Source organism: Stegastes partitus, unplaced genomic scaffold (genome assembly GCF_000690725.1).
Source record: "Stegastes partitus isolate 25-593 unplaced genomic scaffold, Stegastes_partitus-1.0.2 Scaffold237, whole genome shotgun sequence".
NCBI classification, from domain to species: Eukaryota; Metazoa; Chordata; class Actinopteri; family Pomacentridae; genus Stegastes; species Stegastes partitus.
This window is the reverse complement of record NW_007577968.1, coordinates 664183-682473: the sequence shown is the minus strand read 5'-3', so window position 1 is coordinate 682473 and position 18291 is coordinate 664183. Positions and strand designations below refer to the sequence as shown.

At 40.8% G+C, this 18291-nt stretch overlaps 1 protein-coding gene and 1 non-coding gene across 4 annotated transcripts in view; one reads left to right on the top strand and one right to left on the bottom strand.

Moving 5' to 3' along the window:
• Positions 1–3087: 3087 nt before the first annotated feature.
• Positions 3088–3159, top strand: trnae-uuc (transfer RNA glutamic acid (anticodon UUC)). Its single transcript has one exon. It is a non-coding gene; the product is annotated as a tRNA-Glu (tRNA).
• A 2498-nt stretch (positions 3160–5657) lies between these two features.
• Positions 5658–18291, bottom strand: part of rasgrf2b (Ras protein-specific guanine nucleotide-releasing factor 2b) — a 54926-nt gene continuing 42292 nt past the window's right edge. For 2 of the 3 annotated variants that reach the window (XM_008281580.1, XM_008281581.1), the window contains 12 exons: positions 16031–16156; positions 14836–14925; positions 12862–12968; positions 10841–10953; positions 10603–10663; positions 10008–10111; positions 8659–8743; positions 8366–8563; positions 7880–7959; positions 7680–7797; positions 7522–7590; positions 5658–5750 (listed from right to left, as the gene is read on the bottom strand). In XM_008281580.1, the coding sequence (XP_008279802.1) occupies positions 5658–5750; positions 7522–7590; positions 7680–7797; positions 7880–7959; positions 8366–8563; positions 8659–8743; positions 10008–10111; positions 10603–10663; positions 10841–10953; positions 12862–12968; positions 14836–14925; positions 16031–16156 (1244 nt within the window). Of the gene's footprint in view, positions 5751–7521; positions 7591–7679; positions 7798–7879; positions 7960–8365; positions 8564–8658; positions 8744–10007; positions 10112–10602; positions 10664–10840; positions 10954–12861; positions 12969–14835; positions 14926–16016; positions 16157–18291 lie in introns of all 3 variants that reach the window. The other variant, XM_008281582.1, reaches the window with a different exon arrangement.

Here is an 18291-nt window from a genome sequence, read left to right as displayed (position 1 = left end):
GCACGAATGATAATAATAATCCGAACAGTTCCAATAGGGTCTTCGCACCCTTTGGTGCTCGGACCCTAATAATAATCCGAGCAGTTCCAATAGGGTCTTCGCACCCTTTGGTGCTCGGACCCTAAAAATAAAGAAACTATAGTCATTAATAGTGAACGCAAACCTCACTGTGTCCAAAATAAGTAAAACCACAGTATTGGTAAACACATCATTTATGGCTTAAATGTTACCAAAAGGCTCAGTTTGCTTTATTTTATCATTTTAAATGGGAAAAAAATAAAAATAAAAATTCACCAGACATCATCTAGCAAGGAGCGACTGCTGCAGGGCGTGTTGATATACCTGTAAGTAACAGCTCTATGTGTGCACAAAAACATACATATCTGTTCATTTCTATTAAAGTGTGTTAACTGATGGCATGCCACATTAAGTAAGTGTCATCAATGATTTTTAAAAAGTGATACACAATATAAATTTTTGGTTTAAAGCATCACTTTTACCCCTGGTACGAGTTTTTTGTTTTTGGCTGACTAAAGCCTTCTTAGACCTACTTCACCATTTGGTAGTTTCTCACATTCTCCGTTCCTTAACATAGACAGAATAAATAAATAACAAACAATCCTGTATTTTATTCTTTTTATTGCTCATGTTGGGTAATGAGTTAGCATTTTACTGTATATTTTATTTTTGATATATAATAGGATTTTTATCATAACGGGGCTGATCGGTCGGCTGCTGAATCACACATTTCTCACACGATCATTAGTGTAAACGTTGTCTCTTGTCTCTATCTGGGGCATCTTAAGTGAGTGAATAGTCAAGGTTTTATGTTCTCTGGTGCTCTGTGACACTTAAATGCTCCGTTTCCCTGAATCCCTTCACTTATTTATCACCAATTTGACCATCTTTATGATTTTTCCTGATGTCATCTTCTTATATTGATTTGTAGTGAAGGACGTCTCTCAGACCCAACAAAGGACACAGATTAGGCCACTGCAGGTGGAACCCAAGAGGAAGGAACCTAAAAAACAAACTGCATGACTCAGTTTAGCTTCAGTTCATCTTGATCGGCTGTAGTAAACTTTACTGTATGTCACACATGTTATGACTTTAGATGTGGGTCAGGGTCATGTTATCTGTGTGCAGGAGGATCAACCCTCATCGGAATAAGATAAGACAGAAGTGTATTAATATTTATTTAACATCAAGTAGCTCCTGCTCCGTTATGTCACATGCATTTTGTTTAACACAGTCTGTCTTTTAATTTCCTTGTACTTTATGTATGATGACAATAAAAGCATTCTAGTCTAATACACGGCAGGATTATTTTTATTTAACTCTACTATATCATATCATACGTATTGTGTCTCTACATACAAACATCCTCTCTATCTATAGTTTTTCACTGAGCTGCAAAGTCGCTGCTTTTGACTGCAAAAGTCAACAATTACAAACGTCATCTGTTGCCCATCTGTCCCTCAGAAGCAGGAGTCGTGTTGGCTGATCTGCTCTGAAGTCCCCACTGAGAGACAAACTGCTTACAAGCCATAACCGCCACCCTCCGCTCACTTCATCTGCACTAAAAGACCGACAGCAGATCCCACAGCAACAACCTGGCACATCTCCTCGACAGCATTTTGAAAGTCGACTTCATCACCTGCCAGACAGTCGCTAAACTTGTCTGAGATTTACGCCGAGCTGTTTTTATTTTCCTCTCACTCGGTTTCTCTCCCACCGCTGTCACATTACTGTTCTCACTGTAGCTGCTGAAACCAGCTTCAACATTGCTTCCTTTTCAGATTTAAATCTCATTCAGTATCTTAATTGGTAGACTAAATAACCTAAAGTAAAATCAGTAAAGGATAGATTATTTAAATCATCATTTAAAAGTTATGTCTCAGATGTTCCAACAGTCCCTTCAGTGCCCGATAGCCTGACATCACCACTGTCTGTTAAATACCTGCACATGAGCCTCCAACATCTTGTTAAAATATCTCACTAATCACTAATTCAGCAGTAGATTAAAGAAGAGAATATTACATGATATCTTTTACACGTATCGCATGCCATCATTAACTTGTAAGGCTGAGAGGAGCAGACAGGATTTGATCTGTGTTCTTACAAGAAAGAGCAATGACGTTCATGACCACATGGTGGCAGGATGGCCACAGTGTGTGTCACACCAGATAACAGACAGTAAACGTGGAAGCCTTTGTGTCATAAAGAAGTCAGACCTCAGGACCATCAGTGGTGCTTTTGTCGTAATGTAAATACATTTTAAAATAAAGGTAATGGCAAGAAAAACCATCAGTGTCTAACTTTGCGTTATATAAAGTAAAAAGTTTGAATAAAGAGTTGAGCTTGGTTCATGATTTAACTTTGAAAGTCCTTTAACACAAATTGCTTCTATGTGCTCTTGAATGTATGTGACTTTTATAAAGTAAAACAGGCAGCAGCAAACACCACAGAGTCTGAGGCCTTTGTTTATGTCAAACATGCTTTGTGAAGTCTTTCACCTTTTGTAAATTGTGTTACCATATGTTTTAAACCAGGCTGCATGGTAGCACCATCGTTGCCTTGCAGCAAGAAGGTCACCAGTTCGCATCCCGGTGAGGACACCCGGGATCTTTCTGTGTGGAGTCTCCATATTCTCCCCGTGCAGCGTGGGTTCTCTCCGGGTTCTCCGACTTCCTCCCACACAGTCCAAAAACATGCTGAGGTTAATTGGTGATTCTAAATTGTCTGTAGGTGTGAATGTGAGTGTGCTTGGTTGTCTGTCTCTAAGTGTAGCCCTGTGATAGACTGGTTACCTGTCCAGGTGAACCTGAGTCAGCTGGAATAGACTCCAGTCCAATTCGTGATCTTCTACAAATGGTGTTTTTTAATCGTATTGATCCCGAATGCAACCTGTTCCAGAGCAGCTCAGGTGTGCAGCATACGTTACATGATGATGTACCCAGATGGAAGCTTTACAGGTCTGACAACCCAAAGTTCAACCTGAAGTTACCTCATTAACCCCTAAATGTGCTTCTTAAAACAGGCCTCTGGTACAACTACTGGCACAAAATCGGAAACTGTCCCAAGTGGTCCCATATGGTCTAGCGGTCAGGATTCCTGGTTTTCACCCAGGCGGCCCGGGCTCGACTCCCGGTATGGGAACGACTTCCCTGAGGTACCCTACCAAAGGGATCAATGCAGTTATATCTAAACTGTTCATCACTATAAGAGCACTGCCAGATTTGGCATCTTGGAAAATGCAGAAGTTAAAATTTATTTCTGGTGTTTGGGTAAATGTCAGTAAAAGATTTGTTGGTTAAATGAAACTGTGCTCTGATTATCCAACAGCTCCTCTCCTCATAAACACACATTTCTGTTGCGTAGCTGGTGGCTCCTCCTGAGTTAATAACCAAAACTGGTCCGCCGTCTCGCACAGATTCAGAGTTTGGCTCCGACATCTTGGCTGATATTTGCTGAATTTGTTGATGCGGAGAGAATATTTTAAAAAAAGAAGAAGGGCTGAAATGAAATGGAAGCACCCTGATATCACTGGAATCACTGCACAGGCCAAGGAAATATGCAAACACATAAGGCATGTTGAATTTATTTCCCCTGCACCCACACATGAAAAAATGCAAACAAATAAATAAACACACAAACAAATACACACAAAAATAAGAATATTACAATACAAACACAGCATCCTGCATTCCCAAACCTGCATGTAGAACGGACACTCGGTATTACAGTGCAAAGGACAAAGTTTTCCCCCAAAAGCAAAGTCTGGAAACGTTCCCGCCAGTCGATTTGGAACAAGATTATTGTTTAATGAGGAAAGATCCAACACTGATGACATGTCCCAGAGACTACGCTTGAATTCGTGAGGTACACCAGGAGACAAACGTGCCAGATTCGATGGACGAAATATTGTTTTTATACCTTTTTCCCCGACGGCTACAGAGACGATATTAATATAGAGAAGCAGAGGAAGAAAGCGTCCAGTCAGACGTGCACAACATGCAGCTGCTGTGTGCATGCAGGACAACTATATTCATCATATCATCAATACAGGAAAACAGAGTCGGATTATTCAAATGCTACATTTTTTTAAACCTTCAAAAGGCGTCGTTTTTTTTTTTTTTTCTCTTTTTGTTTTTTAAAGAATAAACAGAGTTCTTTCTATACAAGAGCCTGGGATGCAAAACTAGAGAGAAAGAAATAAAAACAACAATAAATCAATATTCACAGCATAACAATTCGTATTCATCAATCATATGATATGTGTAAAGTCACTATGTACAAAAATAACATAAATACAGTATCTGATGAAATAAATAGCCAGTTAAACAACCATCTCACCGTCAATCAAGCGAAGCTACATCTCAGAGTGCAAAAAAAAAACAACAACTGCCCCATCCTGAAGCGTAGTCGGGTTCCGGTTACACACAGAAACTCGACCGCACGCTTCAGGCGACAGTTTATAAGAGCCAAATAAACCAAACTGCACAGAAACGCTGCGAAAGCTTTGGGTTAGTAGAGGTTATAACGATGTCCAAGCAGTAGAGGGCGATATTGGCTGACTTTACTGTGTTCACACTAACATGCTACTGTTTAGTCTACATGACCTATTTTCTGAAAGGAAAAAAAAGTGAAGCTCTCGTCCATTTTTTGTTTTGCTTTAAAGGAAATATTGAGATTGATATAAATGTTTTTTGGGGACCTACACTAGTGGAAGGCACTGACTTTTCTTATAATTTTCTATCATTCACGTGGACGTTTGTCGTTATAAAAAAGGTTTTTCGATCTCGTGGGAAGTTTTTAGTCACAGAATGAACCGTTTTATGACGGGAAAGAAAATCCGTTAATTTTTTCCATGTCTGCGTCTTTCTACATTAACGTTTGAAGGCTTAAAGGCGTGGCGCCGTACCCAGCCCGCTGAGGATGCATAGTGGCTTAGAGAGTCACCCTGCTGAGAGTGAAGCATGCTAAGCTGAGGGTCAGGGGTCAGGTTGAAGGCCATGTTTTTCTTTTTTCTATTTTTTCTATTTATTTATTTTTTTTAACACAGTTACATCCCAAGCTGAAATCATGCAAGTTTTATGCAGTGACCATCGTGACAGAAAGCGTTGCGGGGCTCTTGCTCCAAGACATGGCACGTAAATGCACAGGCAAACAGAACACAGACGACAGCACAGAGACACAAGCCCAGACACCTCTCTGTCACACTATCTGTATATGCTACATCTCTGTTATACCCACTGAGTGTCGGCCACCCTATTCCTGCAACTCTCGGGCTGTCTGAGGAAGCGTGACGTCATGTGCGCCACACTCTGGACTGAGGAATGATGAGCACACACAGCGACACGTAGCATCCTCGAAACCCTCATGCAATGCAACCGACGCGCTCTCCTCTCCGAGAAGACAATCAATCCCACCGACAAATTCTCGTCTTTCGCTCTCTCTCTCAACTTCTTGTAAAACTTCCTCATGCTTAGACACCTCCCACTTCAGTCAGTATCTCTTTCTAGTTCCACGTCGCTCTCAAAACTTTTTCTCCCAATTTTCTCTTGACTGATGAGATTACGAGGGCGTTGTCGCCCGGTTGGGGGGGAGGGGGTCCAGGTTCGACAGGCTCCCACAGGCCAACACACAGGCGTAGCTCAGGCGGGAAGCCTGGGCTCGATCTTCAGCGAGAGGTCGTAGAGCGTGTCCTCGTCCATGATCAGAGTCTTGTCCAGAAGGTACTGCGTCACCTGAAAACATGAATGGAAGGAGAGTGCAGTTCTTTAAACACTGTCATTTATCTCATTAATGTACATATAATGCCAGTGTTGTATTCTTTGTTTGGCTAAAGCTATTTATTAGGACTTTAGATGAAGATTTTATATTTATTCCTATTAACTCTGTTGCTGTCTTGTTGTTTTAAATCGTTCGTGTGTGTTTCATGTAATCCTTGTTAAGTTTCTTTTAAAAGAATGAATGAAATTGAATTTATTTCGAACAAATGAAAGGGAAAAAAATATTTTTAAAAAACTTTTTTTTTTTTTAAAAGAGCAAAGAAATATAATAATATCACATAATCAAATCATAATATTAACAAGTTCGAAAAAGGAGAACTATACACTTTTATATTTGACAGCCCTAATACAAATTTATTTGATAAATGTAGGCTTTATTTATCTATTTATCTATTTATCTATTTATTTATTTATTTAGTTAGTTAGTTAGCTAGTTAGTTAGTTATAATGATTTGGCGACCCCCCGAAATTATCTTGTGACCCCCATGGGGGTCCTGACCCCCTGCAGAAACAGTTCGGTCATGGCTAGAAGTTGAGAAAACTCAGCAATCTCTTATGTGCAGTGTGACGTAGTCATAATACCATAAATCATAAAAAAGAAAGAAAAGACCTGGTATCAACAAGTACAAGATTTTTCTAGGTGTTGTTGTTGTTGTTGTTGTTGTTGTTGTTGTTGTCGTTTTAAACATCTTTCTTTACTTGGCAAAAAAAAAAAAGAAAAAAATTCTAAAATTGTAAACTGTACATATGGAAATCTTTACATTGTTTTCTTTTTTCCTGTTTTCTTTTTCTTTTTTGATTTTTTAGTTTTTGTATAGTGTTATATAATTATTTATTTTATTTTATTTTATTTTATTTTATTTTATTTTATTTTATTTTATGCTACAGTGATAAAACAGTTTAAAATGTGGATAAATAAAGTTTATCCAAGTCTAGGTGTCAACAGATGTTGGGAATAAGATGGTGGCTCCACAGGTCAAAGATATCTAAATATCTGTAACTTGTTTCCATATTTGTCTCCTATCTGCTCTGCATAAACACGTCCTGTAGTTTAGCCTCCCAAAAAATTGCAGAATTTTTGTCACATAGCTGTTGGTCACAGTTTAGTCAGTAGTGGCTTCACAGCTGAACATGAGAATTTTGTGTTTTTTACAGAATCTGGTCAAAGCAGATGGTTCGTTTTTGGTTCCAGTGGAGTGAGACGAGTCGTCCGAGGAGCATCAGAAGGCTGAAAACCCGCTGATCCTTCATGTTTTCACAGCTTCCAGCTCTGATAAACGGTGTCATCTGGGCATTTTTAAAACGATAACCTGCCTTTCACACCCACTGGCAGGTTCTAGGGCTCAGAGGGTTGGGACGTCTTACACAGATGGACATCTTCAAAAGACCCCCATATATCAGAGGGATTTTCAATAATCTTCTCACAGCAGCAGCCGAGACCAGAACTTCCACAGAGGATCTGTGGTGTCGTCTTTATGAACATCATTTAAAGAAATCTTTTTAGAAAACTCATTTCTTTGATTATTTTATATCATAATTTGTTCGGTTTTTAATATTTTATGGCCCTCTGTTTATGTTTCGTACACATAAAATAGTGCTAATATAGTAAATAATGCTTTTTATTTATTACTCTAAATGTGCTATAAGTCTAATAGTGCTCAGTGTTGTTTCCACGCTGTTCTTGAATAAATAAAAAGGCTCTGCTCCTGGAAAAGACGAGCAGCACCTTGGCTTGATGCTCTATTCTGTACGGCGTCTGCTGGAACTGTCGGATCTCTCTGATGATGTGGGATATCTAAAAAACAAAGAATTCAACCTGAGAATTAAAGTTCAGCCTTCACGTGCAGACGATCTGCTTCCTTCTTGCATCTCTCTCGCGCCTACCATCCTCATCTTGGAGAAGTTAACGAGACCCTCCTCGGTGAAGTTCGGGGTTCCCTCCTCGATAAAGGCCAAGTCTGTGAGATACATTCCCAGGTATGGCACACATGGAGGGTTGCAGCTGGAGGAGGAACGACAAATAGTGTCAACAGCAATAAAAACACATTCTTATTTTCTCTCTTTTGGGATCTGCAGAGTCTCACTTTTTCAGCGTCTCCCTCAGGTTCTTGAATCTTCCCTCGGAGGACACGGTCTTCTGCAGTTTGTCCATCAGCGCTTTGCTCTGGACACAAACACAAGCAGATCATTTCAAAAGGTTATTATAAAGAACAAAGGACAGACAAGACAGTTGCATTAGCCCCTGATCCACTTACTCCCAATAAAATATGATTGTAATCAAATGGTAGGATTAAATTTGCCTGGCTTGGTGGACGGACAGACTGACTGCTGATTGGATGATTACAGCTTTAATCAGTTTAGGAGAATTTAGCAAATACTGGACATTACTGGTTTTCTGCGCTATCTTCTCTCTGAACTCCCTAATGGCAGGAAATTTACCAGAGAATTACAAATTTGCAGGCACTTCAGAGACACAATCCTTTTATTCTACCGTACACAGACTCCTCAGCCGACATGCCCTTTACATATTGATTTTCTGTTTTATATATAGCGAGGATTGATTGTTCCACCTGTTTGCTGATTTTAGCCCAGGTCTTCTTCAGACGGTAGATGGCGCTGCGATTGAGCGCAGACGTGATCTCCAGCACGCCGTTGTAGTTGTTGAGACAGCGACAGATGTCCGCCACGGCGACCCACTTCTCGATGGAGCTGGCCCTGGAGCCCACGTCGGTGTGGGTCATGATCTGGGACGCCACCAGGTTGCTCATCTTCAAAAGGGAAAGAGAGACATGTAGGAGAACAGACGGGACATTTACACAAGAGCTAAAAACAAATCTGATTAAAAGACCCGGTGAGGCGTTACATCATTGAAGTGTTGACTAGTTTTCATGATGTAGGGCGTCCTCTCCGTCTTGTCGACCTTCATCCAGCCCTGGCCCAGGAACTCTCTGAAGGAGGGAGGATGGAGATATGAGAGGCATCACACACACCAAGTATAGCACAGGAGTGTCAAAAATCTAAGTTATATTAACTATATCTTAGGATGTGATCACGTCCACAGCAGGAGTTGATAAGCACTGCAGAAATGTAGTTTAATTGCTTTAAATTTAACCCTCTGGACCCCAAAACCCACTAGCAGCCATGTTGTCTTTTTAAAAAAACTGCTAAAATTAAACCATTTGTTAGAGACAGAAAGAATCCTTGAACTTAAAATGCTCCAGTGGTCCTTGAATTACTAATCTGTCAGTAAAATTAACTAAAACTGCGCTAAAAAGTGTAGATCTACATGTCTCATGTCATTATATTTCTGAAGTAAATCATTTGTTTTAACTAGATTCTGTAAAAAACTAAAAACTCTGCACTTCCCTGTGCAGCCGGGAAATTATTAGTGTGACCAACAGTCATCTGACACAAATTCAATGATGCTTTTGGCTGAACTACAGGCTGCAGATTACAGGGGATAAGCATGAAAACAAATTAAAAACGGTTTTGTTGGAAAAAAAAAAAAAAAGGAAAGAAATTCAACTTGTGGTTGTTTCCACTGATGCATGACTTTATATTGCAGTTAGTTGGTTTCTGCACTGAGAAAATGAAGCCAGGGTTTTGCTACTTCCTGGCTGACATCTTGGATTTTTGGAGCCAGTGACACAAAAATCGTGGGAGGGGGGGCGGAGCCATAGGAGCAGCGATTGGTCAGACGGATTGAGAGGCGGGCCCTCTCTGCCCACCCACATTGACTGAAAAAAAATTCAGTATTGGTTTATTTTCAGATTGGCCACCTGGTCTCTGGATTTGACCATGAAAACTAATTAGAAAAAAATCCTGAGCTGTAGGAATGCAGTATTTCATGATCTGTGATCACTTCTTTTCCAATTCCAGTCTATGGGAGCCAGGGCTTTGTGGAGCCAGCAGCTAGTGGACGTAGTGATATTGCAGGTTTTTGACACTTCCGGGTTGCCTTCATTTTTCAGGGCCGGTTGCTACGTCCATCTTTTATACAGTCTATGGTCCAGAGTTTACTTAAAGTTCAGAAGGTTCATGTAAAATTTTGGTCTTGCAGAAAATTGAATATTTGGAATTGTAAAGTTAAACTGCATCGCCCTGAGTTGTCTTTGCTCTCTAGTTAAAACCCTGCTGATTGAAGCTGTGGTGATTAACTGGCTGCATAAAGGTGATTGCTGCAGTTTGCCAGAACGTCAGGAGAGGACTGACTCATAAGGAATGCTCCGGAAGACGATGTGATCCAGCAGAGTGATCTGCTCGGCCAACTCCATCGCCGAGAGGGACTCGAAACACTCTGCCTTCGGACAGTCCGCCTGAACACACACACAGACAAACAAAGTCATACTGCTGGCCCCATGACACAAATAACAAGGAGATATAAATATCTAATAAAGACAGAGGCTGTGATGAACATGGGTGCTGACAGGCCCCTGGAGACCAGCTCTGTCAGGAGAGGGTGTATTTAGTCCTCTGCCTGGAGGACCGGACAGCGAGTGTCGATCCAGGAAAGGAAATTTGTGTCTGTTTGTGATTTTAGGTCCATATTGAGCCGAGACGATGAACCAAAGGCCTTTGTAACTATTGACAACTGGTAAAGAGGACCAACCAGGAGAATGTGCATGAGGCAGGTTCACTTCCTGAAACGTAGTCATCTGGTGGATAACCACATTTAAACTCATATTAAATGCAGTTTAACTCACTCAGGTTTAAGCCACGAAGCAAACAGTCAGAATTTACTGCTGCTGATTTGGGTCAATAGGATCCTAAATGATTTATTCAGCGGCTCACGGAGAAGTTCTCTCACCATCTGTAGGATGTCCTCTATCCTCAGCTGGGCGTCATCCTGCTCGTCCTGAGAAAGGGCACTACAACACATACAGCTAAGAATGAAATACAGTCATACATACTGTGGTAGAGCAGAACGAAGGAGGACGATCACTTATAAATAACTACAAGAAAACCCGACGGCACAAACTCAACATTCAGGTTTAAAATCAAAAGGCTTCGTGTGCATGTTTCTGTGAGTAAAGCGTGTGCTGTACCTTAGTATGTTGGCGGTGGCTTTCCTCTCCTGAGGCAGCAGGTCTGGATCTCTGAGCACCTCCTCCAGGAGGCAGATCACTGACATCTTCAGCTCCCCGTTCATCTCAAAGTCCTAAACACAAACACAAGCTCACGTCTACACCTGAGCAACAGACAACTGAGCAAAACACAAACAGACACAGCGTGAAAATGTTCTTCTCTGATTTAGAGAAAAAGTTTGCTAAAAAAATCTCCTATAGTTAAATAGAAAAGGATTACATTTAGCCAACTGTGTGCAAAACAGTTTCTTAGCTGTTCAACTGGTGACAGATTGTCGACCACTGAGTTGATTCACACCCTCATGATGGTCAGACGATGTGAACAGCACACAGGCATCAGGGTTCAATAACGTCAGCTTTATTCAAATGACACAGAAGACTAGAAACAGACGAGAACAGGCTGCTGGCTGCTGGTATGTCAGAAAAAGAATAAATCTGTGCTGCTCTGTGAAGCCATTTGTGACTCAGCTGTGAAACGTTCATGTCACGTCACAAACCAATCAGGGATTGAACTGAACGAGGCTGAACTGCAGGATGTGTTTTAGAGGGGACAGAAATGAATGAAAAATCCATCCATCCATCGCTTAATCCTCACTAGGGTCATGGGGGGCTGGAGTCTATCCCAGCTGACTCAGGGTGAAGGCAGGTTCACCTGGACAGGTAACCAGTCTATCACAGGGCTACACTTAGAGACAGACAACCAAGCACACTCACATTCACACCTACGGACAATTTACAATCACCAATTAACCTCAACATGTTTTTGGGAGGAAGCTGGAGAACCCGGAGAGAACCCGGAGAGAACCCGGAGAGAACCCACGCTGCACGGGGGGAACATGGAGACTCCACGGGTGTCCTCACCGGGACGCGAACCGGCGACCTTCAAGCTTCACCTTCAACCACTGAGCCACTTAATGAAACATGAAGGCAGTAAAATATCTGTAGTATGTAGAGCCACCAGTACTGTGGAAAATGTTGTTCATGTGGATGCTACCTTTTTTTTTTTTGTGAAATACATGATCAAAGAAATTAAACTTTAGTATTTCTTTATGGTGATTTATGGCATTGAAACTTCATCAGACTGTGCAGAACACATCTTCAGTTTTCTGTACTGTTTCTACAGAGGTGCAGAACTTTGGACTGCAATAAAAAAATTAGCCCACAGTGAGAACAAATGAGCAGAAATGGCCAGAAACTGCTTGGAGTTCAGCGGGTTAAGGCGCTAATATTTGACACTGATGCACAAATCCACTACTACTATGAATCTCTGCCGGGTGTTGGTTTGTAAGATTGTGCTAACAGCTTAATAAACTGTGACATATTAAAGAGAGACCACAGCTACCACCGTATGAGCAGCTTCAGCTCCTGCAGCTCTCCAACATGAAGAAGTCTGTCTCCCATGTGAACTGCAGGTGCTTCCTTTCTCCCAATTAATGGCTTCCTCTGGTCTCCACACCTGACCAGTCATCAGTCACAGTTCTGTGAATCCTCCTCCTCGCTCCTTTACAGTCGTCACACTTTCTGTTCCTATTTCCACTCCCACCCCAAATTAACTCCTGTTCAGAGGTCGGTCCTAACGAGCTCTTCCTGTTCCTCCAAAAGATGAACGCTGAGCGGCTGAACATGTATGTGTTTGTGCTCGTCTGTGTGTTAATAAGCCGTCTGAAGTAAACCAGATCGATGCAAGTTAGACCGGGAGGATCTCTAGTCAGGCAATTACCTTGATGTTCAATTAGACACCGTGTGTTGGGCGGACGGGTCGGCGGGCCGAGCCGGTTGTCCGGTTGGAACGGCACCAATGTTTGGGGGCGTGTGTTTGTGCGCATGTGGCTGTTTACACGATCAAGTGAGGGCAGCCGAGCAGAGAGAGGACGCATCAGTCAGCCGCTTTTAATGAGACCACAGGCCTGATCACTGCAGCAAACACACACACACACACACACACACACACACACACACTAATGCTGGAGGTGCAGACAGACCTGTGAGTGTTTGGAGGCCCAGTGGCGCAGCACGTTGAGAACTCTGTTAGTCGCAGCTCGACGAATGATGAACTCCTTATCGCAGGTTCTTTCCGAGTTAGTAAACACTAGAGGGAGGGAATTAAAAGCAAAAGCAAATAGTTTTAATACATAAATGCATTTTTAAAGGCGGGTTCTTACACAAACTGAGGGAAGGATCATCCACAGACCTCACTGTCAATAATTATGATGATATTTCTAATAAAAACTGTTCACAGTGAAGTGTGTGGATTATTGAAGACTTTTCTGCATTAAAATATAATCAGTGGTTCTCAAACTTTTTGACCCCCAAGATAACATCAGTTTGTGTTCTTGACCCCTCAGTTTGAATTTTTAATAAATTATGAGTAATAACTTTGTTGTTTGTGCATTAATGTGTTAAAAATTAATGTTTTAATTCCACAGATTCATCTCTTTACATTTATTTATTTATTTCTCCGTTATTTAACCAGGTGTGTTAAATGAGAACAAATTCTCATTTACAATAACGACGTGGCCAAGAGGCAGCACAGAGCAGAAAATACAGTAAAAGGAATATATCCATTAAAAAAAACAATACACAAACAAAACATGACAATAAAAGGCTTGAAGATAAAATAAATTAAAAGCAGGTACAGGACTCAGGAAGTAGTGCCTTCACCATGTTTTTAAATGATGATGAAGGTAAAAAAAAAAAAAAAAGGTGAGTTTGAGTGTTTTCTGTAACTGGTTCCAGTCGAGAGCTGCAGAAAACTGAAATGAACAGCAGCAGCCAAAAATAGTGCCGGCTTTGGGGATGAGGAGGTGGATGATTAACACGTTAATTTTCTCTTGAATGAATGAATTGAATTTATTTTGAACAAATGAAAGGGAAAAAATATATAAAAACAAAAGAAAATAATTTTAAAAAGAGAATAATAATATCACATAATCAAGTCATAACGTTAATATTGTTATTCTTTTTTGAACATGTTAATATTAAGTTCAGAAAAGAAGTGGGAAGAAGTATAAACTTTTAATTTTGACAGCCCCAATACAAAGTTATTTGATCAATGTAGGCTTTTTTCTTTTTCTTTTTTTTTTTAAATTATTACAATGATCTGGCGACCCCTTGAAATTATCTTGGGACCTCTATGGGGGTCCCAACCCCCAGTTTGAGAACCACTGGTATGGAACAGAATTCCTTTATTGAAATTGCGTATGATGGAATTCATGAAATCAGACAAGATTTTTAACAGTGCAGTAGGCAAATATAAAGTAAAAAAATCTGGTAGAAAATTGCATGTGAGTGTTTGTGGACACAGGGAGATAGCTAATATGGTAAGGACAGCTTGTTTAATGTATTAAGAGCTATTTTTAAAAAATGATGCTGCACTTCTAGATAATGCACTTTGCTGAGCACATACAAAAAGGAATTGGCTTGAAGGAGTGCAGATATTACATACAAGGAGCAGCTGTATGTAAACATGTGTTATATTATAAACTGTATATGATCACCACAAAGTCACTTTATCTCTATTAGACTGAGTTAAAATGGCAAAAATATCAGAAATCTCAAATCTGGTTGAAAAAAAACCTAAAAGAATGTGCTTATGAGAAACAGTTTAGTTGATCAAGGTGATAATATTTCTAATGTTTAACTACATAATGTACTGGATCCCACAGCAACACAATGTAGTTTATGGGCTCGTTTCACATGTTATATCCTGATAGCCACTAATGAAGTAACAAGGTAAAAAATTAAATATATCCACCAATAGTTTTTAAATTTCACAGCTTTTGGAAATGATATCAGGTGAAAAAATCCTGACTTGCTGAAAACCAGACACTCTATGATGTGATTGTGACTCTGACAGCTTCATCTTCTGATTCACCACATCCACATCACATCTGCTCTTTACTGGAGGTTCTACAGTGTGTGTGTGTGTGTGTGTGTGTGTGTGTGTGTGTGTGTACCTGGTGGTGAACCGTGTCCTGCTGCTGCTGTGGCGATGGCGAAGGCCGAGGCCGGAGAGACGGAGCAGCGTGAGTTCTCGCCTGACTGGACTGAAAGCACACAAACGTGTCATTATCATCATCAGCAACAACAACAACAACGCTGTTGTACTTCTTGCTGCTGTTGTCGGACCTCGAGAGAATTAACTTTCATTTCATTCTAACACAATGAAACGTGATTACAACGACTACAAACTTTTTGTATCCTGACTGATTACATTACTTTATCTAAACATCAAATTATAATTTTTAGTGTTTTTTTTTCATAGCAACAAACCTTTTGTGATTTTTTTTCTGCGTAAACCTAATAAATAGATATACACGGTAATTTGCTTTAATAATGTTTGATGAAATATTCATAAAAACAGAACCTTGGTCCTAATATTAACATCAAAATCCAATTTAGAACAAAAGCAGAAGAATGAAAAGTTCTTCTGTAAATTACATCCTATGTGCTCAATTTTAATGATTATGACTAAAGTGAAATTTGCAGTAATTTGCTCTTTTTTCCTTTCTTTTGCTGGGTATATGTGTGGGAACCGACTGTTCTTACTGAGTTGCATTTAGTTCTAACTATTTTGCATGAACAGAGGGTGTTGCTCGCAGACAATGACCACTTTTATTTCGTTCATATATCTGTTATATTTGGCTTAAACATATAAAAAAGACAAACATACATTTTCACTATGGTTAATGAGTGTTTGGGGTATAGTTTATAGAAAACGTGAGATACAGATGAAATAAAAATGCACTCCTTCATCTTTTATTGTCACTTATTTAACGATATCATCTTTATCGTCGCCATCAGCATCCAAACTCTAACAAGCGCTCGTCGTCTCTGCAGCTGTGCTAAACTCTCTGTGCCATCCAGACGCTCGGCTTCACTTTAAGGAAAACCCTCCCAAGAGACAGAGTCATAACCACACTGCCTCCCAAACAGAGCCACGGGCCATGCAATAGTCTGCTCTACCACTTCTGTATTATGCTGCTGCAGCCTCTGGGGTCAGGGATCTTTGCCTGACTCTGAGTAGCCTGTCAGTGGGCACAGCGCTGCCCACTGCACGGGCCTCTGGCTGTTGCATTGTGGTATCGTCATGAGTCACAACCCACACAGACACACACACACACACACACACACACACACACACGGCGTTACCTCCAGGCTGTCTGTAGCGGAGGTGTCGAGGTGTGGAAGGAGAGCGACACGGAGACATGTCTCCTGCTTCGCTGCCCTGTGGAGACTCGGGGATGATTTTCTCCAGGGAGACTGACTCCAGCACAGCTAGACAAGATCAACAGTGATGATGGTTATGGTGATGGTGGCGGCCATTACCGTCGCTGCTCTGCTGGATAAAACGCTTTGCAGTATAACCAGTGGACATCATCGAGACTCCTGTTCATTTTGTGAATGCTTCAGTAGGTGTGCCAGTAAATCTTTAGTGAAATTACTTGTGCTGTATGTTGCTGCATTCATGTATCTGCTCCAAATATATTAGATTTTATAATGAAAACATTTGAATGGGAACTTAATGGAGTAATAAGTCAACTCCATCCGATGCTATTGACAGATATTACAGCAGAGTGTGTACATCTGATCTGAATTGACGATACAACTGCCAAGGAGTGACATCTGAAGAGAAAATAAACAAGATGAAGCATCTTAATAAAGTGATGAGCCTCTAGAACGCCGTCAGCGCTCCTTTCGACGGACTGATCGACGTTTCTGCAACTTCTCTCTAAAAGATATCCCTTCATTTGGTATTTTATTGAGTACAGTCTCACATTTAAGTCCAAAATCTCTCGTAGGCGTACAGCTGGAGTGAGATTTGGTGACTCTGGGTGCTGTGGGGTATACAGTCCTCCTCAAATGTATTCATACCCTTCCATTAAAGAAAAGACAAAATTCACAATATTCACTCAAATACCTAGAAACTGAAAAAAGTGATAATAAATAAAAATTTGCTAAATTATAATTTAGTGAAATAAGATGTTACTTTTGAATTTTGGTTGAAAAGAATAATTAAAAAAAATAGAACTGTCCCAGACAAATTAAAGCCCTTTGCTGATGAGCAGTGGGACAAAATCAAAATACCAATTTCCACTTATTTCAGTGACAGCTTTACGTTTTCCTTCTTTAATGAGAGGAGTTTGTTCTGTATGCCACTCGGCCATCATCATGGCTGCATACAAGCATCTACATTTATCAGGTTTCTGCATTTATTTATTAAGTGTTTTCCTCGAATTTTCCCTGAATTGCTTTTTTTTTTGTGCCGTAAGTTGTAAACAACACCATCAGGATCTCTGCTACAGACGCTCACGTTGTGCTCCCTCAGTTAACAAGTTGCTTCGTGCCAACAAATTCTAATTTGGAACTTGATATATTTAGAGATTTTAAAACCTTAACAGGCCTCATGTGATGCCTCTTTTTAACATGTGCTACGAATGTCACGCTGCTAATTTTCATGGCGCTCACCACAGAGAAAGGCCAGAGAAAGACCATCAGACATATGCAACGGATACACACAAACACAAAAGACTGATTAAGAGCCGAGAGACAGTACGAGGGGAAAAAAAAACAAGAGTAGCTCGATGGTACAAGTGCTAATGGGTCTTTGTCTGCTTGTGAGCAGCTGTCACCGACCAACACACACAAACACACTCGGCATGTGAGCGGCCATGTTAATGAGGGTCTAACTGCAGCTTGTCCTCGCCGCGCTGCTTCAGATGCCCCGACGCTCTCCCTCTCCAGTCTGAGAGGCCTCTTTAACGCCGCTATTAGAAGATCTGAGGCGGTGCGGTGGGAAGTCAACTTAGCCGACTCAAGCACACATATGCGAGGGGATAATGACGTCCCACCAGGCGCCACTTCTGTCCTCACGGGGAGCGCTTCACGCCGTTTGATGAGTGACCTCCAGCTCATCGCAGACATTTCAATACACCAGCAGGTTCAGCCATACAGCGGGTTTGTACAGTAGATTAAATATGCATTAAAAGGACACAGTTCACACATTATGTTTGTTTGCTTAGCACAGACGTAGATTGAACTTGTAGGCAGAGTGTAAATAATCCGCCGGTGCTTCCACGTGTGTTTTGTTTGAACAACAATCATCTGATTTATTTTCTCGAGGCACGTCACCGCAAACGCCTCCATAATGTGCTAAGAGTGGCAGAATTTATGTTACCGCAGTAGTGTTTGTGTAAAGTAAAGATTCAGAATTTAAAAGGTGTAAAGTTCTCAAAGACGACACGGGAGGATTTGTGATCTAGAAACGCTGCTTATCCTACAACAAGTCCGGGTTTAAATCTATGTTTTGCAAGTTTGGAAGTTTGTTTTTCTTCTTGTCACATTTAAAAAGTCAGAAATGTGATGAAAAATGGATACAAGCACGACGACATACAGATAAAGCCAAAAAAAAA